At 38.1% G+C, this 20,640-nt stretch overlaps 1 protein-coding gene across 3 annotated transcripts in view; it reads left to right on the forward strand.

Annotated features, from left to right (window-relative positions):
- ZMYM5 (zinc finger MYM-type containing 5) overlaps positions 1-20,640 on the forward strand; it is a 38,406-nt gene that overhangs the window by 3,669 nt on the left and 14,097 nt on the right. For all 3 annotated transcript variants that reach the window (XM_004446711.5, XM_058276350.2, XM_058276351.2), the window contains 2 exons: positions 9,110-9,596; positions 9,836-9,929. In XM_004446711.5, the coding sequence (XP_004446768.2) occupies positions 9,120-9,596; positions 9,836-9,929 (571 nt within the window). In that variant the 5' untranslated portion in view covers positions 9,110-9,119. The remainder of the gene's footprint in view (positions 1-9,109; positions 9,597-9,835; positions 9,930-20,640) is intronic.

Here is a 20,640-nt window from a genome sequence, read left to right on the forward strand (position 1 = left end):
GGTTTTGGAGCTGAGATTATGTTTATATAAATATACTTTTGTGTAAAAAAAGAATTTTCCATCTCTTCCTATATTATTAAGAACTTTAAAAAAATTAGTGATTACCAACAGTTTTGTAGCTTAATACAAATTATCTTTTATAGAGTGTATAAGATGTCATAGCTAAGCTTATGGGTGGCAAAAAAACACCTTTGAAAACTAATTAAATATTTAAAAATTCTTGGTCATTTGTTTTTTGAAAGTTAAGTTTTCCTTTCAATGACAGGCTAAACTTGTCATCATTAATACTTCAACATTTCTATTTTAAATACTGCTTTTTAACTGATTATAGTAGAGTATGTGAGTTCTACTTAATTGTACATAATTGGCTGTTAAATTATTCAACTAATTTTATAATTGAAGATGATTTCAGGAAAAATTAAGGGTACTCAGTTATAACCTTCAAATAATTCAGCAAAATACTTTGCAGGTTTCAGAAAGTGTGTCCAAAAATACTATGAGAGGTTACTGAAAGTAGTCTACCAGAAGGGCAATGTAGTAAGACAAAGTACCCTCATTTATATCTTGATTTTAGTGTTAGCTCTTACCGTGTCCCAGATTAAATATCCTGTTAACTTTGTAAGGTTGTTATCCATTCTGTAAAGATAGTTTGCCTTTGAGTCTTAATCAGTTTCAGCCTAACTTTTTATGTAATGGTAGTATACTTTTGTAGTGACCTCCATGTGCAGGTTTTTCATAGATTTTACACTGGTGTGTGGTTTTTAATCATAATTTCATTGTGTCAATTAAATATTGAAAACCAATTAAATATTGGTTGAGAATATTAAAAATTAATTGAGAAATAGCTTTAATTTATAAATGAATAAGATGCCAGAAGAATATTAGGTAAATGCTTGAAATTAATTAGACACTTGTTTGTAATCCTAGGGTATAGGCAAAGTATTTGCCTAAAAACTTTCCTATGGGAAAGGGATTTAACTGTTTTTTTCTGTACTATTTAATATGGTCCAGGTGAATTGTGCTAGGGATGTGCATGTCCTGTTATCTCAGTAAAAATCTTGGAATAAAATATTATCCTCACTTACAGTTTATGGTTTTGAACACTAAAGCTCAGTGAGAGGAAGTAATTTACTTAATGTCGTACAGCTAATAGGTGAAACAGTCACTTTTCTCTCTGCTTTTGGACAGTATTGTAGAAATGGTCTAAACTTTTGCATGGTCGTGAATTTATGGAATTAAGGAAATGTTTGATGCTTAAATATATAAACGGTGTTTTACAGTAGTGTTTTAATATATTTTACCTGGGATTTGAAAACAGCAAATACTTCTTTTTCAGGGGTAGTTGTGGGTGAAGAATTTCTTATCTGTTCCATGCTTTTTGAGAAGACTAAAATGGGATCTAGAAGCCACCAGAGGGTACTGTGGAGTTATAGTTCTTTTTCAGTAGTTATTCTTTTCTGTTTAAGTTTATTCAAATACAGAAAGAATGGAGAGAACTTACATATAAATAGCGCTTATAGTTCATAACTGTATGTTTAGATGGAATTATTGCTTCTTTGAAAATGAACGTTATAGTGAGGATACTGCTTAGCTTAATGGATATTACTCTTTCAGTGCTTCTTTTGTAAACATTCTTCGAACTGGTTGCTTTATTATGCCTTTATGTTTAAAACATCCTTATTTGAATATTGACTTTGTTATTTTAATGAATTGACTCAAAATATAAATAATTTATTTTTTGTTTTATATAATTGCGTATATTTTATGGCTTTGGGATTGGTTCTAGAGTCAAGATTTCTTTGATTTGAATCCTGACTCTACCCTTTATTTTATAACGATATCCAGTGTATTTAGGAACAACCAGTCAACATCAGTATACTTTTTAACACCACAAAACTCTGTTAAGAAGTCAAAAACACTCTCACCCAGAGCCTTGCCACTTACAAACATTTGAGTAGCCATAGCCTATGGTGATATTTTGTGTATCTCTATTACCAACTCGTGCCATGGACTATCAATGCCATCTGATAGTCGTAATAGAGTCATTAGTGCCTTTGAATCTGATTAGAGTAGAGAGCAATTCCAAAAACACCAGAACCAGTTCAGAAATCTTATCCTTAAGATTCTGGTTCTCAAAAACCACTCCCAGTACCAGAGCTCTATTCAGGGTTCTCTAGGTAAACAGAACTGACTGGAGATATCTGCAAATAATGAGATTTTATAAAATCATGTCACATGACTCTGGAGATGCAGAAGTCCAAATTCTGTAGGGCAGACTGCAAGCTGGGAATTCCAGTGAGTGTTTTCATTGAATTCCCCAGGAGAAGCCGGCTGGCTGAAGTAGTGATGGAAATTCTCTCTTCTGACTGCTGAAATAATCACGTCTCCTTTTAAAGCTTTCACCTGATTGGATGAGACATCTCTCATTGTTGAAGGCAGTCTGCTCAGTTGATTGTAAGTGTAATCAGCCATAGATGCAATCAACTTATTGATGATTTAAGTCCCCTAAATACCCTTAGAGTAACCATCAGGCCGGTGCTTGCTTGACCACACAACTTAAGTACCCTTACCTGGCCAAGTTGACACATGAACCTAACTGTCAAAGTCTACCCATTGTCAACTTGGCAGGCATACACATCACCTTAAACCATAATACTTAATCTCTGAATTAAAAAGCAATAGTGGACATATTTTTCACCTAACAATACTTAACTGTCCAACATACATCTGGAAACACACTAAATCTCTCCAGAATAGGGTACAAGACTTTGGATAATATTCACTCTTAACTTGATATCCTGTAACTCATATACTGTGTCATGAAACTTATCATATGTCATATGATAAGAGGATAAAACAAAGATATTTGCTTTATGTACATATACAAACATTCATAACAAAACTAGGAAGAAGAACTGTTCAAAACCATTACAATCCTCATTTCTGTAACTGGTCATGTGGTCATAGTTCGTATTTATCACTACCTTCTTTCACTATCCATTCCGTGTTCCCTTTACTCTCAGCTGGCCATAGTTTTTTGCCTAGTGGGATAACCTTCATTCCTGAAGCCGGCCATTGGTAGTCCTTTTTCAGTTGAGTTGTTTGCAGTTTTCCATGGACTAATCACAGGGTATGCTAGTAATGAGAGATACCCTATGGGATCTCCTGTATTTCAGGCAAACTGTTCTTTACCTTTATTGTGTGGTTGCAGTTCTATTTCCTCTTGATAGTCAAGATCAACCACCCAGCCATTACAGTAATTCTCTCCTTTGCCTGTCGATTTAGAGGTGTAAGGAGCCCAAAGTGGCCAGGTGATGGTCTTAACTTCCAGTGTAATGGAAATGTTGTGTCTCTGGGGGAAGTGTGCCCCCTTTTGGAACTTAAGACCTGTAGACTTGCAGGTTGCATGGACAGGAAGCAAAAAATTTTCTCGTGGGTCACTCTCATTTTCACCCCTTGATTCCTGGTCCTGTGAATCCTGGCTAGGGGAGAAATAACACCATAGAAGGGACACTAATTTAGAACATACACAGCCTCCTGGAGAATAAGGTATGGCCACCTAGTTGGCACCATAATTGAGTTCTCAGAAGGCCATTCCAGCATTCTATCAATCCATCTGCTTCAGGTTAATGGGGAACATGGTAAGACCAATGAATTCCATGAACATGTGCCTATTCCTGCACATGATTTGCTGTGAAGTGGGTTCCTTGATCAGAAGCAGTGCCATGTGGAATATTATAATGGTGGCAATAAGGCATAATATAAATCCACAGATGATAGTTTTGGTAGAAGAATTGGGTAAACCCATATCTCAAGTGTCTATGCCAGTTTGAGTAAATTACTGTCCCTTCCATGATGGAAGTAGTCCAGTGTAATCAACCTGCCACCAGGTAGTAGGCTGATCGCTTTGGGGAATGGTGTCATATTGGGGGTTGAGTGGGGGTCTCTGGTGCTGACCACTTTGTTCATGAGCCCATTGGACAATGATAATTGGCTGGGGAAAGAGGCTGACTGGTATCCACAGAACAAACAGGTCTTCTTACCCACTTGATTTTTAAAATCTTCCTCTGCTAAAGTCACCCTCTGGTAGCATTTACATGGGACACAAATAACTTCATGTTTTTTGCTTATTCAGAAAGGTCTGTCTATATATACCTCTTCCCCTGACGTTTTTGTCACCAATTTTCAAATCATGTTCTTTCCAAATCCCTGACCATCCAGTCAAACCATTGGCAACAGCCCATGAGTCAATGTATAAATGCACCTCCAGCCATTTTTCCTTCCAAGCAAAATGAACAGCTGGGTGCACTGATTGAAGTTCTGCCCACTGTGAGGATGTCCCCTCTCCACTGGATGTCCCAGGAAGGGGCTGCTGTGCAGCAGCTATCCACTTTCAGGTGGTACCTGCATATCATGTAGAACTATCTGTAAACCAGGCTCAAGTTTTCACTTCCTCATTCTGCTGATTGTAAGGAACTCCCCAAGAGGCCATAGGTGTGGGCTGGTAAAGAGAAGGTAATGCAACAGGATTGGGGGCAATGGGCATTTGTGTCACTTCCTCATGTAACTTGTGCCTTCAGGACCCACTTGAGCCCTATCTTGTATATACCACTTTCATTTTATGACAGAGTGCTACTGTGTGTGTCCAACTTTATGGTTTGGCCGGTCAGACAATACCTAGCTCATGGTAGACAACTGAGATCTCATGGTACCTGAATGGTCCAAGGTTAAGCATTTTGTCTCTACTAAAGGCCCAGAAGCAGGCCAAAAGCTGTTTCTCAAAAGGTGCATTGTTACCTGCAGAGGATGACAAAGCTTTACTCTAAAAACTTAAGGGTCTCTTCTCCTATAGGGGCTAGCCAAAGGCTCCAGACAGCATCTCTGTTGACCACTGACACTTCCAGGACCATTGGATCAGCTGGATTGATTGGCCCAAGAGGCAGAGTAGCTTACACAGCAGCCTGGACCTGGTGCAGAGCCTCCTTTGATTCCTATGCCCACTCAAAACTAGCAGGTTTTCTCGTCATTCAGTAAATGGGCCTGAGTAGCACTCCCAAGTGAGGCCTATATTGTCTCCAAAATCCAAAGAGGCCAATTAGGTATTGTGCCTCTTTTTTTTTTTTTTTTTGGTCATAGGAGGGCCAGGTATAACAGCTTATCCTTTAGGAATATCTTGACATGACCCACACCTAGAAATTTCACTGAAGTGGAAGGCCCCTGTGTTTTTTTTGGATTTATATCCCATCCTCTGACATGCAAATGCCTTATCAGTAAGTCTAGAATAGTTGCTACTCCTTGCTTACTAGATCCAGTCAATGTGAAATCATCAATATAATGGACCAGGGTGATGTCTTGTGGGAGAGAAAGACTAAGGTTTCTGTAGACCAGATAATGACATCATGCTGGAGAGTTGATACAGCTCTTGGGTAAGACCGTGAAGGTATGTTGCTGGCCTTGCCAGCTGAAAGCAAACTTTCTGGTGGTCCTTACTAACAGCAATTGAGAAAAAACATTTGCCAGATCAATAGCTGCTTACCAGGTACTAAGGGATGTGTTGGTTTGCTTAAGCAATGATAGCACATCTGGAACAGAGCTGCAATTGGAGTCACCCCCTGATTCAGTTTATGCTAATACACTGTCATTTTCCAAGATCCATCTATTTTCTGTACAGGCCAAATAGGAGTTGAATGCAGATGTGGTGGGAATCACCACCCCTGCATCCTTCAAGTTCCTGATAGTGGCACTGATCTCTGCGTTCCCTCCAAGAATCTGGTATTGCTTTTAGTTTACTATTTTGCTAGGTAGGGGCAGTTCTAGTAACTTCCTCTTGACCTTTCCTACCATAATAGCTCTCACTCTACAAGTCAGGGAACCAATATGGGAATTCTGCCAGTTGCTGAGTATGTCTATTCTTGTTATGCATTCCAGAGCTGGGGAAATAACCATAGGATGTGTCCGCGGACCCACTGTTAGATGAACCTGAGCTAAAACTCCACTGATCACCTGACCTCCATAAGCCCCTACTCTGACTGGTGGACCATTTTTTGCGTCTCCAGGAATTAATGTTACTTCTGAACCAATGTCTAATAGTCCCAAAATGTCTCATCATTTTCTTTTCTCCACTGCAAAGTTATCTGGTAGAAGGTCTTAGGTCTCTTTGGGGAAGACTGGGCGGAAGATTATCAGTATAAATTTTTGGCAGAGTAATAAGGTGCTTCCCCAAGGGAACCCAGCCTTTCCCTCATTCAAAATGCTCTGGGTCTGTAAACTGTCTCAAGTCTCGGAATTAAGGGGCTGTGACTCTCTTGTTTTTGTAATTTAAGTTAGACTTTTGTTCACATGACCCAGAACTCTTCTGCTTATACAGATCAAGTAGGAATTTAGTAAACTGCCCATCCATTTTACTTCTAAGTATCCTCATGATCTACTAGCCAGTGCCATAGGTCTCTGGGAGTCAGACTATTTTGATTGCAACTTTGAGTATGCTGTTTATTATGGTAGGCACGCCCATCATTTCTTTGGCAATTAAGTGCTGCCACTTGGCTTCTGACAATCATCCCCATTGTATTTAAAGATCCCAGTTTAATGAGAGTAGTTCCTACAGTAACATCTGACCTACCGAGAAAAGCAACCACAGAGCTCTTCAGGGAAGATGGACTCATTTCACAAATTTATTCCTTACAGTCCTGCTGAAAGGTATGTTCTCTAGACATTCCTGGGGGAGCTGGTCTCATGATAAAATGACTCTCATGTTTTAATCTCCATCTGCATGTAGGTGAATTCCCTCATCTTCATTATACCAAAGCAGTTCTGGCATTTTGACCTCAGGTAATGTTGACCTCCTTTGGTCCGTATTTCAGCCAACTGCTGAACAAACCATTAGAGCCCTTTCTAACCCTGTGAGCTATAACACTGAATCCAGAGTCCCTGCTTAGTGGACCCATATCAATAAATTCAGCCTGATCCAACTTTATATTCCTTCCACTATTATTCCCTACCCTTACTATCTATTCCCATAATTATTCCCCTGATTTCTGTCTATATAAATTGGAAAAATCCTGCAGTTCTTTTGAGTATATCATAACTCCTCATGGGTCATACATTGCACTTCATCTCTTGGGACCTGTTGGGACTTCAGTCTAGTTATAGACCTGGAAGAAAAGAGGAGTGGTGGGGTGGGTCACATGCAGAATCAAAAATGTCTTGCAAACCAGTTACCTCAGGGCATTCTGTTGCAGTTTCTTTTGGTGACACAGGGTTATTTTCTTGACAGAAGAGTGAGGGCTGTTTCCTCAGGGGAAGTGATTGCAAGTTTATTAGGCTCAGGGTTAATCTTTTCAGGTGGTAGTTGGATGGTAGAGTCCTCAGAGCCAACTGGAAGCTCTTTCCTTAGGGCAGACTATTACAGGTTTAGCTGGCAAAGACTCAGCAGAATCCAGGGTTTCAGTGTGTCCCTATCACCATCATTACCAACCCATATGTCCCCATTCCATTTCAGAATTTCATTCCTTTCTAATAAATTCACTCACTTTAATAGTTAACACCCTGCAAGGTTGGGAATTTAGTTTATGTTGTAATTCAGCCACTCGCACAATGAGACTCTTGATCTGGTTTTCAGAAAGCTCAAGTCTGCAGCTACACAAAATAATATTTTCTTTCAGGCTACACATAGAAACTTTCACATCCTTCATGCAGTGCTTAAGTTGCAAATTTGAACTCTTCAGCTCATCCCTTTATTTTATAACTGTATCCAGTGTATTATAAATATTTGAGTAGACATATCCCATGGTGATATTTTGCATATCTCTCTTGCCAACCCATGCCATCTTGATATTGCTAATAGAGTCATTATTGTCTTTAAATCTGACCAGAGTAGGGACCCAATTCCAAAAACCCCAGAACCAATTCTGAAACCTTATCCTTAAGATTCTGGTTCTCAAAAACCACTTTGGATTCCAAAGCTGTCTTATTCAAGGTTCTCTAGGTAAACAGAACCAACAGGAGATAACTGCAAATAATGAGATTTTATAAAATCATCTTGCACAAATGTGGAGATGCAGAAGTCCATATTCCGTAGGGTAGACTGCAAGCTGGGAACTTCAATGAGCGTTTTCATTGAATTCCCCAGGAGAAGCTGGCTGGCTGAAGTAGAGATGGAAATTCTTTCTCCTGACTACTGAAATCACTTCTCGTTTTAAAAGCTTTCACCTGATTGGATGAGACATCTCTCGTTGTTGAAGACAGCCTCCTCACTTGATTGTAGGTGTAATCAGGCCAGTGCTTGCTTTACCACACAATACGAACACCATTTCCTGGCCAAGTTGACACATGCACCTAATCATTATCTTGTTCCGTCAGTTTTTCATTTCTCTGAATTCTTCAACTATTGTCTCTCTGCTGGATCCTTTCCTTTTTCATAGCCTAGTGTATAGTATGTATACAGAAATGTTGAATATAAAGTGGTTAACTATTTGAGGCCTGGAGTTAGAGCCCCTGAGTTTATGTCTTACATAGGCTAACCTGGAACAAATTAATTTCTCTAAGCCTCAGTTTCCTGATATTAAAATGGCTTAAATTACATTGATATTGTGGAGTTGTTTTTAGTACTTTAGACAAAGAGCCTGTAGCATAATGTTTGGCGTAACATAGTTTTGTTGGAATCACATGGTTATGTTGGAATCAGAGTTTGAAAATTAGTTCAAGATACTAGGGAAATAGGGATTGGACCACATCATATTTGCTTTGATAGATAAAAGTATATGGCATATGGTGGTTATATTTGGACCTTGGGTTATTGGTACTTGGTGGGACTATTTTGTTGTTATTTTCCCAATTCATTGGAAAACTTAAGTATGTTTCACTGTGAATGACATTGAGTTGATACTTTTTTAAAGGACTACCAAAAATTGGATAATTAATTTCCATCACACTGAATAAATAAACATTAAATAATTAATAGGAGAGAAAACAGAATGGATGTCAGTTTTCCCCCTAAAAGTTAGATAAGAAATCGTATAAAGAAAAGAATTTAAGAATTTCCTTTTTGTTATTTCAATGCAATAAAATAAAGTAATCATAATAAACATTTTTCCCCCTTTGTCTCTGACAGGTTCTTTGACATGGATAAATGTTCAGAGGAAGGATTGACTGAAGAGACTCCTATTTTATTAGGGAGTACAGCCATGGCTGCTAGTCACATGGATGTAGGAAATTCATTTGGTAATCCAACTAGTCCTTTAGTTAATACATCTAGAAACTCATCAGTGGAAGATGATGATGATGTTGTATTTATTGAATCTATACAACCACCTTCAATTTCTGCACCAGCAATAGCTAATCAAAGACACATTATATTTAGGTCATCAAAAAATGAAAAGCTGCAAGGAAATTATTCTGTAATTCTTCCTTTCTCAAGAGATTTCACTTCTCAGAAGGGAAATAAAAGTGAGACAATTGTCATTGATGATGAAGAGGACATAGAAACTAATCAAAGGGAGGAGAAACATTCTTCCACTTTTTCTGAATGGGCATTTTCTGGAACTAAAATCAGAACCAAAGATTTGGATTTCTCTACTTCCAGCCTTTCAAGAAGTAAGGTAAATGCAGGAATGGGTAATAGTGTTATCACTGCAGAATTGACTCTGAAATTCGTATTACTAATGTAACAACCTTAGAAACAGGTATAAGCTCTGTGAGTGCTGGGAGAGATATGAACTTAATGATTACACATTACCATCACTATAGAATTCCAACTTGGGAGATGTCGCTAAAGGACTTCAGTCAAGTAAAATTTGGTGTTAATATACAAACATACACCCCATCTTTAACTTCACAGACCAAGATTGGAGTAGGACCTTTTAATCCCGGTAGAATGAATGAGACAGGAGACGTATTTCAGAATGGAGGATTTACAACTCAACATAATCCTGGTAAGCAGTAAGTAATATTAAATGTTTTCATTATACCCCAAATGGTTAAACTTTGGCTGTTTTTATTTTACTAATCCTATCTATTTTATTTATATCCATATGTGAAATATTTTATTTCTTTTGACTTTCATATTAAGATAGAATATTTTACTTAAAAAAAATGTGCTGTGTATTTAGTCTCTGAATGTTCAGTAATTTAATGTTTTAACCAATGTGATTTACATCTAAAGTAGTTAATTGAAACAGCTATACTACCACCACCACCAAACCCCTTGGTAATTAGTATTTATTTATTTTTATTTAACAAGTAGGTTTACAGAAAAATCATGCATAAGATACAGTTTCCATATACTACTCTATTATTAACACCTTGTATTAGTGGGTACATTTGTTAAAATCAATGAAAGAACATATTTATTATTGCACTGATTTTAGTTTTTAAATCAGCATTTTATTAGTTGCTTTCACTTTTAAAATTTGGGGCACTTTCTTTCCTCTAAATAAAGGACCTATTTTTTTTTTTTTTTTTTTTGCTTTTCAAATTTAATAGTTTATTTTTATTTTTATTTTTTTAATTAAAATTATTTATTTTTACAAATTACATTCAAAAAATACGAGGTCCCAATCAACCCCACCGCCCCCACCCCCACTCCCCCCACAGCAACACTCTCTCCCATCATCGTGAGACATCCATTGCACCCAGTAAGTACATCTCTGAACATCACTGCACCCCGTAGTCAATGGTCCACATCAGAGCCCACACTCTCCCCCATTCCATCCAGTGGGCCCTGGGGGGGTCTACAATGTCCTGTAATTGTCCGTGAAGCACCACCCAGGACAAGGACCTATTTTTAAAAACTTGTATGTGGGTTGGTGGTCTTGTTTTTGATAAAATATGATTGCTCTTAAAAAATATTAGTTATTCCTTTTTTTTTTTTTTCATAACTTAGTGCGGGGATTTTGGGGGGATAAGTACTGATTTTTCAATCATTTTAATGCTTTTAGCTATTTAACCAAATTAGAATTTTGGAGAAGGGCTGAAAAGTAATTAGAACTTAAGTACCTAGGCACTGTTAATGGCTTTAATGGAATTACAGATTTTTTCCTTCCCCATTCCCCTACTTTTTTGATCATTTACATGATTTCCCGTTTTTTCCTGTTGAAGAAACATCTTTTTTACATTGTTTATTATTTCTGTAGGGCAGTGGTTCTCAAACTTTTTGGTCTTAGTTTCACTCTTAAAAATGAGGACCCCAAAGATCTTTTGTTTATATATGTATTGTTAACCTACCATATTAGTAATTAAAACTAAAGAAAGTTTAAACATATTTATTAGTTTATTTAACAATAAAAAACCCATTACATGATAATATAAGTAACTTTGTTTAGTGAAAAATAACTATTTTTAAAAATCTTACTGAAAAGAGACATTCTTTTACATTTTTTCAAATCTCCTTTAAAGTCTGGCTTAGTAGGAGACAGTCAGGGATATCTAGCGTCTCACATGTATTTCTACATTGACTCTGTTGCAGTATGTTGTTTTGTTTGTTGGAAGTATATGAAGAAAGTTGTCTCACACAGGCATGTCATTGGAGAAGGGGAGGACTATTTTAGTAGTGCTTTTAGAAAATTATAGACAGTCTTCTTTTGACACAGCACCAAAACGCAACAAGTAGTAATCTCTTAAAGGTCCTTACAATGTGGAATACAAAACCATATAGTGAACTTTTTGTACTCATATCCTTTGGTCTTTGAATGGATCTTTTGTCCATGTATGATTTGGTAACATTGCACATTGGTTATTTGGAAAATAGTGGTTCACTGAGTTAAATGTATCTTCTAAATGTTGACACTTTAAGAAGCTGTCAAGCTCACTATAACAGCTGCAAGCTTTCCAAAATTCTAATTTTCTCTTGAAAGCTTAAATTTTCTCATTGGCAATGAATATCGTCAGTTTTTCTGGGAGGGGCTCATTTAGTTTATTTTCAAGAAAATATCTTCCAATAAACATAGCTTGTCAGTCATTCTTTTCAGTAAAATAGTGTTACATAAAAAATGGCTAGTTCTGCTTGCACTACAACAATTATACAAGTGCTTTTCTGCTGTCTCATAGACAACTGTCATACTTTGGTATGAAACAGAAGTGCTTTATGCATACTTTGCATTTTGTCATATAGAATATTAAGATTTAGTGAGATGTCAAAATTCAGTGAAATAATAAAAATTTTTATTGTTTCATCAAGGACATCCATAAGTGACAATAACTTTTTTGAGGTACCAGGAGCCAGGGATTGAACCCGGTACGTCATATATGGGAAGCTGGTGTTCAACCAGTGAGCCACGTCAGCCTCCCTGAGTTGGTTTTTCCATTTGTTTTGCTTGTTGTTGTTGTTGTTGTTGTTTTTTTAAAAGATTTATTTATTTATTTAATTTCCCCCCCTCCCCTGGTTGTCTGTTCTTGGTGTCTGTTTGCTGCGTCTTGTTTCTTTGTCCGCTTCTGTTGTCGTCAGCGGCATGGGAAGTGTGGGCGGCGCCATTCCTGGGCAGGCTGTACTTTCTTTTCACGCTGGGCGGCTTTCCTCACGGGCGCACTCCTTGCGCGTGGGGCTCCCCCACGCGGGGGACACCCTTGCGTGGCACGGCACTCCTTGCGCGCATCAGCACTGCGCATGGCCAGCTCCACACGGGTCAAGGAGGCCCGGGGTTTGAACCGCGGACCTCCCATATGGTAGACGGACGCCCTAACCACTGGGCCAAAGTCCATTTCCCTTGCTTGTTGTTTTTGTTTTTTCCTTGAAGAACTGGAAACTGAACCAGCGACCTATATGGGAGGCATGAGCTCAATCACTTGACCCCATCTGCTCCCTTGATAACTTTTTTCCCTTTTCTGCCACATGTATGGTGGTGAACAAAATTACTTAACTAGTACATTTTGGTTCCAGTGCCTTGATTGATGCTATGGTGCCAACAATTGTACCTATCATTGCTCTGGTATCATTAGTACAAATGCCGACAAATTTGAAAGAGCCAAATATTATTATTACGAAAATAGCTTTGGCCTCCCAGATCCCCATTCATTTCTTTTTCCAATACATTGTTGAATAGAAGTGGTAAGAAATAAAGCCTTATCTTGTTCTCAACCTCAGGGGGCAGTATTCGTCATGTTATTGCTAATTAAGTCTTTGCTAGCTCATGTCAAATATAACTGTCCTTTTTGTAAAATAACATTTCTTTTATTATATTTATTTTTAATGAAAGTAAATGAGTCTGGGTTTTTTGTTGAAATGATTTTTAAAGCAATGTATTTAAATAAAAATAGAGTCAATTTAAAGAAAATATTTGTGGAAGGACATAGTATGTAGGATGTTGTGTAAGCATGGCATATGTTGGGAAAGGGGTATGTGAATAACTGGTGTTTGGAAACACTGGTCTAAAGTTTTATCGTGGGTATAGTTAATCTGTTCAGCGCTCTGTGGCAGAGGCTGACCTGAAGGATTAGGACTTAAAGCCTGGCATCAACCTCCCCTGGCTGCTGCTGCTTTTTTTTTTTTAAGTTGTGGTAACATAAACATAATGTAAGTTTTGCTATCCTAACCATTTTTAATTGTATAGTTTAATGGCATTAATTACTTTAACAGTGTTGTACCACCATCACCAGCATCCATTACCTAAACTTTTTTATCATCTAAAATAGAAACTGTGCGATTGAGTAAAAAACTCCCCATTACGCTTAGCCCCTGTTCCCCGATAACCTATAATCTTCTCTCTGTCTCTCTGAATTTGCTTATTCTAGGTGAAATCATACAGTATTCATCTTTTTGTTTATCCATTCATCTGTTGACATGTGGGTTGGTTTTACCATTTGGCTATTGTAAATGATACTGCTATGAACATTGGTATGAAAGTATTTGAGTCACTGCTTTCAGTTCTTTGGGAGTATAATTGTCTTTTTTATGTTTATAATTCATTGAATAGTTGGTTATTTAGGTTGTTTCTACTCTTTGCAATTATTAATAGGTTTCTCCTGAATATCTCTGTATAAGCTCGGCATACTTAATTTCTTGAGAAAAGTTTCAAGAGGTTGAATTACTAGGTCAAAATATCAACGTATTTTAATGCTTTTGATGTTTAATGCAAAATTGTCCATCAAGAAGTAGTGTTTTCTTCCCAGCATAAGAGTTCTTTTTCCATATTGTAAACTGTTCTCAGGATTAGGAGTATTATTCAACATTTGCTAAACTGATCATTGAAAACTGGTATCATCTTAAGTTAATTTGGACATCATTGAACTTTAAAAAATATATTTGCATGTTTTTGTTAATTTGCTCTTTATCTGTCTTCTGTTTATTACAGTGTATACTGTATACTTTTTATTTATAAACCTGAGAATGAATACCATTAAAAACTTGTGATTACTGTATTGAGGGATGTGTTAAGCATAAAAACAATTGAAGAATATGTTAAAGATTTTGAAGGAATATCCATTGAAAATCATCTATTTGGATCTGTTGATTATTATACACTCTTTTACTTATTTGTTTTGTATTATTTCCTAAATGTAAGATGTTTATTTGCTTAAGCATGAGTTCTGTCTTTTTGAATATAAGCTCTTTTTTTTAAAGATTTATTTTATTATTATAATTTTTTAATTTATCCCCGTCCTCCCCCAGACAGGTTTCTCCTCTGTCTGCTCATTGTTTTGCTCTCCTTTGCCAGAAGGCACTAGGAATGGAACCCAGGACCTCCCACATGGGAGGTGAGTGCCCAGCGTCCTGAGCTACACTCACACACTGGTTTGTGGAGTCTGCTCATTTCATCGGTGCAGCATCTAGCTTGTTGCAGCAGGTGCAACATCTGCTCGTCTTCTTTAGGAGGCACTGGGACCCAAACCTGGGACCTCCCATGTGGTAGGCGGGTGCCCAACTGGTTGAGCCACATCTGCTTCCCTATATACGCTCTTGAATATTAAGTTAAAACCATAATTCTTGCCCAAAATTTCTTTTATGTTTCAGTCTTCAAAACCATTTAATATCTTTTGGAATAAATTGAAGTGGATGTGGATAAATAGGATCCTTTTCAATTTAAAAGCATAGGATAGGAAAGTAGATGTGGCTCAAGCCATTGAGCTCCCGCCTACCACATGGGAGGTCTTGGGTTTGGTTCCCAGTGCCTCCTGGAGAAGATGAGCAAGACCGCAAGCTAGCACGATGGGTAGGCTCAATGAACTGATGCAACAAGATGATGCAACAGAGACACAAAGGAAAAACAATGAGAGACGCAACAAAGCTGGTAGCTAAGGTGGCTCAAGTGATTGAGCGCCTCTCTCCCACATGAGACGTCCCATGTTCAGTTCCTGTTGCCTCCTAAAGTGATGATGAGCAGACACAGCACACAACAGATGGACACAGAGAGTAGACAGCAAGCACAAACAAGGTGGAGAATAAATAAAATAAATCTTTTTTAAAAAAAAGCAAAGGATAGACTGATACTTAACTATGAAAAAGCATTCTGTAGTTAGAAAAATATACCATCATTCCACTCAAATTGTGGCCACAGTTGAGAATTACCAAGTTTGTTGGAAAGCAGTTTTAATTATTCTTAAGTTTATTTTTATTCTTGCCATCCCTTTATCTCATTAATTCAAAAGTATATTTTATATTTCTGTTATATTTTCTCACCAGTGATTTTAAAAAGTAACAAAGGGGGGAGCGGATAAAGCTCAAGTGATTGAGTGCCTACTTCCCATATACAAGGTCCCAGGTTCATTCCCTGATACCTCCTAAAAACAAACAACTCTCATTGGGGAGTGGGTGTAGCTCAGCAGTACTGAGCTCTTCCCATGTAAGAGGTCCTGGGATCATTCCCTGGTACCTCCTTAAAAAAAAAAGTAACAAAGGCAAAAAACACGTAATGATTTATTTGATTCATTCATGTAAATGAAGCAGAAGTTCTTCATAACTGTGTATAAACTACTTGATGATATATGGCAATATATATGAATTATAGATGAATTTAGAATACTCCTTCGTTCCCTAAAGTTCTATTTTGAGGACAAAAGTTAACAAAACTTTATCCTTTAAATAGCAGGATTTAGTCTAGAATTCCAAAGAGAATGTTTACTGTCTTGTCATGTAAAGGGTGACAATGAAGATAGATTTAAAGTTTTCATCACTTACTGAAGGGATAGTGCCCCCCCCCCCCCCCCCCCCCCCCCCCCCCCCCCGCGCCAATTGTATTACTCAGCCAAAGGGGTACTGATGCAAAGTACCAGAACTCTGTTAGCTTTTATAAAGAGTATATATTTGGGGTAGAAGCTTACAGTTAGCAGGCCCCTAAAGAGTCCAACTCAAGGTACCATAAGAGGTACTTTCTCACCCAAAGTCTGTTGCCACATATTGGCACAGATGATATGCAGTGTCTGTGAGGGTTCAGCCTGCTTCCGTCCTCTTAAGACTCCATGGTCCCAGCTTCTTTCAATCTTCCAATCTCATTCCACCTGTAGGCTGGTGTAAGTCTTGTCTCCCTGGGACTCATTTCTTTCTGGGCTCAGCTGCTCTGGTCTCTTCACAAGATCTGCTGTAAACTATTAGGTTCATCTCTCTTCCTGGGGCCTCTGCCGTGTCTAATGGAGGCTTCTCTTTTTCCTCACGTATCTGGTTCTTTGTGTTCTCCTTCTCAGTGTATTTACTTCTCTGTGAGTGTCCGCCTTCCAAGGAGGTAGGGACTCAGCATCCTACTCATGTGGCGGAATCAAAGCCCCAATCTTAATCAAGTAAAAGTGAAACCTCTGAATCTAATACAATCTAATAAACCTAGAGGAAAAATAACTATTTTTTGGAATTCATAAATATCAAACTGCTACGCTAACTTTTTATTTTTAAATACATTCACATTTACAGGTCAGTTACACAAATAATACAAACCCCATACAGAGAACTCCAATATGCCCTTACTACCCAAAATATCCAGGTCCACTGATTTTAACATTTTGCCACCTTTATAGTATCTTTCTGTCCATCTATCTATCTTATCTATCACTCCATTTTCTGGACACTTGAATGTAGTTTGTATACCTCCTGATCTTTGAATAACTAATACTGTCATGTACTTTTCCTAAGAACAAGAATATTCACTTAAGTAATGACCTTAAGTGCTATTATCAAGCTCAAGAAATTTAACATCAATGCAAAGCCTATAGTCTCTATTCTATTTTTTTCCTATGTCCCAAAAAATGTCCTTTTGAGTTTTTTTTTCATACTCCCTTGCTATGTCCTATCTAGCATCATGTATTCCATTTAATTGCCGTTGTCCCTTTAGTTGCTCTTTCTTTTTTTGTTTTTTAAACGTGGGAACATACATACCGCATAAACTTTCCCATCTCAGCCATTCCCGAGCATACTATTCACAGTATTATGGTACCCTCACCATCTTTTATTACTAAAATTTCCCATCTGCCTAAACAAAGATTAGCCCCATATGTGTTAGCTTCCTGTTTCCAGTGCCCTCTCCCATCTGTAATCTGTACTCTTAATTTCTATCCGTATAAGCTTGCATATTCTCTGATATTCTCTTTAGTTACTATGGAACTTAATTTTTTTTTTTACTTTTTTTTTTACTTTTTTATTGTATTTTTTGAAGATCTATAGATCACAAAAAATGCTATACTAATATATAATTTTTTTAATGATTTATTTTATTCCATCCCCTTGCTTCCTACACTCATTGTCTGCTCTCTGTCCATTTGCTGCGCGTTCTTCTGTGTCTGCTTGTCTTCTGTTTTAGTCTCCTCTTCAGGAGACATCAGGAACTGGTCCCGGGACCACCGACATGGGAGAGAGGCACTCAATTGCTTAAGCCATCTCAGCTCCCTGGTCTGCTGCATCTTTCACTGTCTCTCCTCTGCATCTCCCTTTGTTGTGTCATTTTGCTGTGTAAACTCTTTGCAGTGGGGGCCGTCAGCTCTCCTCATTGCAGGCCAGCTTGCCTTCACCAGAAGACCCAGGAATCAAACCTGGGGACTCGCATATGGTAGATGGGAGCCCAATTGCTTGAGCCACATCCACTTCCTGAGACTTAAATTTGACATCTAAATCTATAACAGGGGAAGCAGACTTGGCCCAGTAGTTGGGGCGTCTATCTACCACATGGGAGGTCTGCGGTTCAAACCCTGGGCCTCCTTGACCCGTGTGGAGCTGGCCCATGAGCAGTGCTGTTGCGCCCAGGGAGTGCCGTGCCACACAGGGGTGTCCCTCGTGTAGGGGAGCCCCACGTGCAAGGAGTGCGCCTTGTGGGGAGAGCTGCCCAACGCGAAAGAAAGTGGAACCTGCCCAGGAATGGTGCCGCACACACGGAGAGCTGACACGACAAGATGACGTAACAAAAAGAAACACGGATTCTCGTGCCGCTGGCAACAACAGAAGCAGACGAAGAAGACGCAGCAGGTAGACACAGAGAACAGACAACGGGGAGGAGGGGGAAATAAATAAATAAATTTTTAAAAAGTGATTTTTAAAAAAATCTATAACAGTAGCAGAGCAGGTGTAGCTCAGTGGTTGAGCACCTACTTTCCATGTACACAGTCCTGGGTTTAAACCCTGGCACCTTCACACACACAAAATGTGTATATATATGTGTGTGTGTGTGTGTGTGTGTATAATCTACAACAATCTTGTTTGTTTTGATACTAACTTAAGTAGTATTTACAAGGTATGTTCCTATATCCCTCTGTCTCCCTACCTTCATGTAGTTTTATCAAAATTAGATGTTTGTGCGTCGAGTCCAAAACCATTGATTTATCATTATATTTTTTAAAGTCTTTGGAATATCCCAGATCTGATCCTCCTCATTAATCGTTTCTGTTGTTTTAATAGTCTCTTTGCCTGAACCATTGCTTCCTGTTATTTTGTATATTTGTGACCTTTTGTTGAAACCTGGATATAGTGGTTTTTTAAAGTGCTTTGATGAGGAATTTAGACACTGAGGTCTCTGTTCCTTAAGCTTAAGCTTATATACAGCTAGTATTATGATAGAGCTTTCCTTGATTGCCAACATCTAGCAAAAAAAAAAAAAATGGATAAAAGGAAAACCTTTCCAAGTCTTTGCAGATTGACTTGTGTGAGTACTCTCCTTCGAATTTATTCATACAAAGAGGTTAGGGAATAGCTCCAGTCTCAAGCATGCATGCACATGTGGCCTTAGGAATCTCTTCCTCCCCCCATTTACATGATGTGTCACCCTCTCCCTAGGAAACAAGTTTCCTCACAGTCCGGGGTCTGCACTACATGTCATATAGCCAGTAATCCCAGGCCCTAGGCACCTACAGTGTTATAAACATTTCTGACATGATACTGGTTCTGAAGAGTTATGCTAAAAGCAAACTGGTAATTCCCACTTCTCCTTCTGAGAATAATTAGGTGAAAAATTAGAACAAAGAATATTAAATATCTATTGAGAGGACATCAGAATGCTATAAATACAGTGGAAAAATTATAGTTCTAAGATCTGAGAGAAGGAGCCCCTGAGAAGTAATCCTAATACTAGGTGCTGCTTTTCCCCTACAGATATCTTTGTTTCCAGAAAAAACTGCTAAGAAAGGATAAAAAGCTAAGCATAGCTTTCAGCAGACTCATAGGGACCCATAAGGAGGTGTGGATTTTAAAAAATAATAACTTTGGATTGAGATGAGATCATGCAAAGCCTTTTTCAGTTTTCCACATAAAAATAATAAAATATAACCAGGAATATGAGTCAAGAACATGTGACAGAAAATCAAGAAAAAGAGGCAATAGAAATAAACCCATAAGGGATCCAGATAATAGGGTAATTAGATAGAGATTTTAAGAAATTATGCAATTTAACTGTATATTGGGTACAACTGAAGAGATTATGAGTAAACTAGAAGATACATCAGAAACTTATCGAGGCTAAATCATAGCTAAAAGGATGGAAACAGAAAAGAATGAAAAGATGTATGAGACTTGGTGAAAAGGACATGTGATTGTCCCAGAAGAACAAGGAAAAAAATGGGGCAGAAGATGTATAATTGCAAATTTTCTAAAATGGGGAAAAAACATTAAACTACAAATTCAAGAGCTTCTGCAAATCCCAAGCAGGAGAAGTAACTGTTTTAGTTTGCTAATGCTGCTGAGAGCAAAATACCAGAAATGGGTTGACCTCATAATGGAAATCTACTAGAGGGAAATATTACTATTCAAAAGATTTGAAAATGTCCAAATCAAAACATAAGTAATGCCGTCTGCTGTCTTACTAAGGCCAGCTGCTGGTGATCCTAGAGTCCTGCTCTGTGGCAAGGCAGAATGGCAGCTCTGCTGGTCTTTCTCTCTGCTTTCTCTCCCAGGCTCATTTTATCCCTGAGCCAGCTGTGGGTGACCAGCCACATGGCTTGTCTCTTTCTTCTTCTCAATTCAGTCTACATGGCTTCTTCCAGCCTCTAACCTCCCTCTCAGCCTCTTGGGGTTTCTTTTTTCTATTTTCTTTTTTTCTTTTTCTTTGGCAAGGGATTAGAGAGTTTATTAAAAAACAACAGAAGTGCACAGTCCGAGGCATGTACCGCAGGCGTGCCATAGAATGAGACATGCACATGAGGCTCCAGGTTAGGCCTTTTTAAAGTCTTTCTCCTCCCCCTTCATAATGTTGGAACAGGGCCCCAGCTGTTTGCTGTTCTGATTGGTTGCCCCACCTGTCATTTCTC

This window comes from Dasypus novemcinctus, chromosome 15 (assembly GCF_030445035.2).
Source record: "Dasypus novemcinctus isolate mDasNov1 chromosome 15, mDasNov1.1.hap2, whole genome shotgun sequence".
In the NCBI taxonomy this organism is placed as follows: Eukaryota; Metazoa; Chordata; class Mammalia; order Cingulata; family Dasypodidae; genus Dasypus; species Dasypus novemcinctus.